The sequence below is a fragment of the Nelumbo nucifera genome, chromosome 6 (genome assembly GCF_055504915.1).
Source record: "Nelumbo nucifera cultivar China Antique chromosome 6, China Antique-T2T, whole genome shotgun sequence".
In the NCBI taxonomy this organism is placed as follows: Eukaryota; Viridiplantae; Streptophyta; class Magnoliopsida; order Proteales; family Nelumbonaceae; genus Nelumbo; species Nelumbo nucifera.
The window spans coordinates 20,457,774-20,462,122 of record NC_142654.1 but is presented as its reverse complement, the minus strand read 5'-3'; the positions used below and the strand labels follow the sequence as shown (position 1 = coordinate 20,462,122).

At 39.0% G+C, this 4,349-nt stretch overlaps 1 protein-coding gene across 9 annotated transcripts; it reads right to left on the bottom strand.

Annotated features, from left to right (window-relative positions):
• Positions 1 to 275: 275 nt before the first annotated feature.
• On the bottom strand, positions 276 to 3,168 carry LOC104608420 (inositol polyphosphate multikinase alpha-like). Of its 9 annotated transcripts, none has more exons than XM_088889380.1 (4): positions 2,652 to 3,168; positions 2,498 to 2,550; positions 2,205 to 2,277; positions 276 to 1,321 (listed from the first exon to the last, which is right to left on the bottom strand). In XM_088889380.1, the coding sequence occupies exon 4, from the start codon at positions 1,287 to 1,289 to the stop codon at positions 390 to 392; it is 900 nt and encodes a 299-aa protein (XP_088745506.1). In that variant the 5' UTR covers positions 1,290 to 1,321; positions 2,205 to 2,277; positions 2,498 to 2,550; positions 2,652 to 3,168; the 3' UTR covers positions 276 to 389. The 9 variants fall into 9 exon arrangements, with proteins under 9 accessions (XP_088745506.1, XP_010272714.1, XP_010272715.1 ...); XM_010274412.3 differs by having other exon boundaries at positions 276 to 1,368; positions 2,652 to 3,166; XM_010274413.3 differs by having other exon boundaries at positions 2,498 to 3,168.
• Positions 3,169 to 4,349: the final 1,181 nt, after the last annotated feature.

The following is a 4,349-nucleotide window of genomic DNA, read 5'->3' as shown; positions in this document are numbered from 1 at the left end:
AATTAATAATGATCAGGTTTTGGTAAGATAGAGTCCATAGTTTAAGGTTTCTTCTGTCACTTATCTGAAACCCATTGAATCCATCTCATTAATGTCAGTATTATCAAAATTTTTGCTCCTCAATATATAAATCCGACAGTTACCTGAAACCCACTGCTTACAATCACTTCAATTAACTAGAGGTTTTGGTAAGATTGAATCCATTGTTTAAAATTCTTCTGTCACTTATCTGAACCCATTGAATCCATCTCATTAATCTCAGTTTATAATCAAAATTTTTGCTCATTAATATATAAATCTGACACGAAGAACTCCATACCAAAAGGAACAAGCAACATAAATGTGCAAGTAAAACACAACATAACCAAATAATAGTACTCTGGCTATTCCTAGACACCATTTTCCAAACAGAATCTACTCTTCTCAAGTTCATGCAAACAACCATTGCTTGTCTGCTCATCTGGGCAGGTGAGAATCTCAGAAACAAGCTTTATCAAAGAGCAGAGGCCCCCCAAGAAGTTGTGATCAATAATACCTTTACCCTCCAATACATGAGCAAAATCAACAAGCTTGACTTCTGCACCTGGCTTCCCTTTCATTGCTTCCTCCTTCTCATAAACCATAAGAACTGAACAAGAGTAGAAATGAAAAATAGTTTGATCCTCAAACCATGCTTTCAGCTCCAGTAGTTGTGCCAGAATCCCAGTGGAACCACCATATACAACTGACGCAAATGAACAATCAGGGATTGCGTCTGAAGATGGATTAGAAGAAACAAACTTCCTCAGAACTGACCTAACATCCTTCAGAGTAAAACTCTGGGTACACTTTTTATCAGGCTTCCAGAACCCTGATTTCTCACTCTCATAGACCTGCAGACCAGATATCCTAAAACCCAATGACAAGCTTGTGGTTTCTCTGTCTTTCTTAATACATTTCTGGAAATAATCCTCAGATGCTTGGGGATACCAGGTCCTGGATCCAATCTTGATGTCAATAATAGAAGGATGGAGGCGATTTGAGACAAGATCCTCTAAAACCATGTGGGGGTGCAGACACCCATCTGCACCTTCTAAAAGCTGGGTTCCATGGAAAACAGGGAAGAATCTGCGAATGTGGTCTGGTATTCTGGTGTTGGAAGAGAAAGAGGTATAGAAGGCTACTTCCTTGGACCCACGTTCATCATTCTGAAGAGGCTTGTAGAAGCGACCTGAACCATCAATGAGTGGGCCAAGCTTTCCATCACGAGCCTGGTGGCCAGCAACTTGATGCTCTGGGGCCTTGAACATAGTCTTTACTCTTGAGGATGTGAAATTCGCACCTGTGGTTCAAACCTCAAACTTGAGAATTGGAGAAGAGTGCAATAACCTGGAGTCAAAGATTCCATTTTGATTTTAGAATTTGCATAAGTTAAGAAAGAGAAAAATTTTGAATAAACTGCACTCCATTGAAATGGTAAGCCATGGGATTTCTCTTTCTTTTTTTCTTTTCAAATTTTAAAGAGAAACTGAGATATATTAACTATAATTCTTCACAAATAAGGTACATTGCTAATCCAACTTCTGAATTCAGTCAAAAGAAGAATTACGGAAAAACAAAGTCCAAATTGGAAGGATTCCAGAACACCATGCAACAGTAAAATCAAAGGAACGGCTGTTTTAAGCAAAAAAAATTGAAATCAAATGAACTAAAATGACCCATGCATGTTTCTCACTTGCAAGCTGTAAATCAACATTCTGCACCCAAGAATTTGAAAAGTAGTGAGAATTTCCTCACATTCCATTTACATAGTGAGTTTTTATTTTTTGGTAACTCGCATACTTTGTGAGATCAAACAACTAAAACGCCAGAAAATCCTAATCTGCTTGAAAGAACAGAGAAATGCAATTTGCCATATCATGAAGACATTCATAGAAAGTTATTTACAAGCAGCAGAACCTCATACGAAACCATCTTAAATGCCCAAAAGGAACTCATAAAAGAGAAATTCAGATAGCTTCAGATCAATAAAACCTCACAGCTGCTACAAGATTTCAGAGATTCCAATGTAGTACAAGAGCTTAGATAGTTAGGCTCAGTTAAACCATTTTCTCCAAAATTAGCAGCAACGAATGATTCTAAATCACGAAACAGAAGTATAAGCCACCAATTGTTCCCACCGAGAGAGAGAGAGAGAGAGAGAGAGAAACTTGGAGAAACCAAACCTTAGTTTATCCAATTAAATCCTCCAAAGCTTCTCAAATTTTCTGGGAAAAGAAAAGCAACACAATCGAATCCCTGGAAGAAAGGAGAAAAAGGAATACGAAGAAAACTCAGATCGAAAGAGAAGGATATGAAAACGGATAGTAGTGATCCGAGAAAGAATCTTTTCGATTAAAATAAAGATTAAAAGAATAATTATTTAATAGAGAAGAATCATATCCCCATTATTTAATAGAGAAGAATTTGTTTCCTCAGAGTTAGAAAAAGATAATAAGTAATGGCTCTGATCCAGTACCTTCAAAATGTCATTGAATCGGGCCCAAATTCCAACCTTGTCGAACCTGGAAGCTGGAATAAACAACAGATTTAATTGGGAATATAACTCACCTGGTTACTCACAAATGTAACAGTTAAGGCGCCCATAAATACTGACAAGTGTCAACACCCACCGCGAATTGACTACGTCAACGATCTATAATCCAAGTTTGACTGCAACCCAGAAAAGGAAAAAGAACGATCGACCCTACAAACTTGCCGATTTGAATGTTGAAAATTTAAAAGTGAACGAGCTGAAGTGGGCATGCCTTCTTTGAGCGATTCAGCTACAGAGGAGAAAGGTGGCTGGGTCTGGGTGGGTGATCTGATTGCAGCAAAGGGATATTGAAGAAGGGGGTGAATCATTATCATTGTCTGATGAGATTGGCGAAGTGGGTCACTGAGAATCCTAATAATGGTGAAGAATAGCGGGGACAGAAAGAAGTCGGTTATGGCATTTGCAGAGTGGCTGATCCTGCGGAACACGGCATGTGCCATGATTTGTACCAAAATGGGTCTCTCGCAGTCGCTGGTAAATTAACCAGAAACGCCAAATGTCTCGTTGTATTGAAGGTTGTAGCTTGTAGGCTGATGGGAGACTATATACACTAGCCTTTGCAGAGTGCAGATGGCCAACAGAAGGAAGAGGTAAGTGGGTATGGCCGTATGGAGTGTAGGGCTAGAGGAGCAGAAGAAATGGAGTGAGTTTACAGTTGCAGGCTTGCATCTCTCAATTGGTCGGGTGTACCCGAACCGAACCGATTATACCGGTTCTGGTTCTGAGTTTTGTTTCTCCGATTCCCGAATCCCGATGATATAATATTCGGTTGGCACCGACTCATGATATTCCGAATCGATTATTTTCTGATATCATGGTCAAACGCTAATTATAGAGTATAGACAACAACCCGGACAGTGACACCTAGCCCCTTTCACTGTAGTTTGGATTTTCTAGTTCACAAAATTGATTTTCACACTGACATCCGTGGATTGAGAACATCTCCGTACTTATGTTTGATGGAAACGTTTTCGGATGCATAATTGCAAGTGTGAGGACTAATTTCCTGGGAGGAAATCCGGATCCCCAAGTTTATTCCGTAAGAGTTCAAATCAGCCCCCACAAGACTGTCCCCACAACGTCTTACAGCACACCTTCGCCGTGTATTGGAAATATCTCCCGAGAGATGTTCCCAATACACGAGAGATGTTCTTAATACACGGCGAAAATGTGCTGTGGGGGGTGATCCGGTCTCGTTCAAAAAAAAGAACAAAAAAGTTTGTTCTTGGACTGTTGATTCTATCAATTTGTCTCCACCATTATTGAAAGAGTACCCTAGCTATTTCTAAAACACAAAGTTATCCTTATATTATTCTATGTGACCCTTCTGTCCTTTTGGGTTAGGCTTTTTTGGATTAATTACAGCGTCCTTGAACTCTCTTACAATTACTTAAAGACCTACTTAAGGTATCCTGAAGTTTCGAAATTCGATTTCCCTTTTGTATTATCATTAAATTTGACCGAAAGACTTTTTTACCCTTAATTATTCTCTTCCTCCTCCCTTCTTATTCTTTCCTCTTATTCTTCCTCTCCTTTAAATGGCATTTTCTTTACCAAAAAAAGTACAATCTAACCACCATGTCCTTGTTTAATGAAATAATATTTTGAAATTTTGAAGAATGGTTAAGGGCAATGGTATTTGGCATCATTAGACAGTAGTTTCCTTGGTTTATTAAATCGCTCATAAGGCAACTAGGCAAGTTTTCAAGCTCAATTGCTCTCCAGGGAATTCTTATAGAAGCTCCTTACGGAGGAACCGAGTTGAGAGAAGTAT

Excerpts from the sequence above, each read along its gene's own strand:
- LOC104608420 (XM_010274413.3), bottom strand. The coding sequence starts at position 1,289 with ATGTTCAAGGCCCCAGAGCATCAAGTTGCTGGCCACCAGGCTCGTGAT.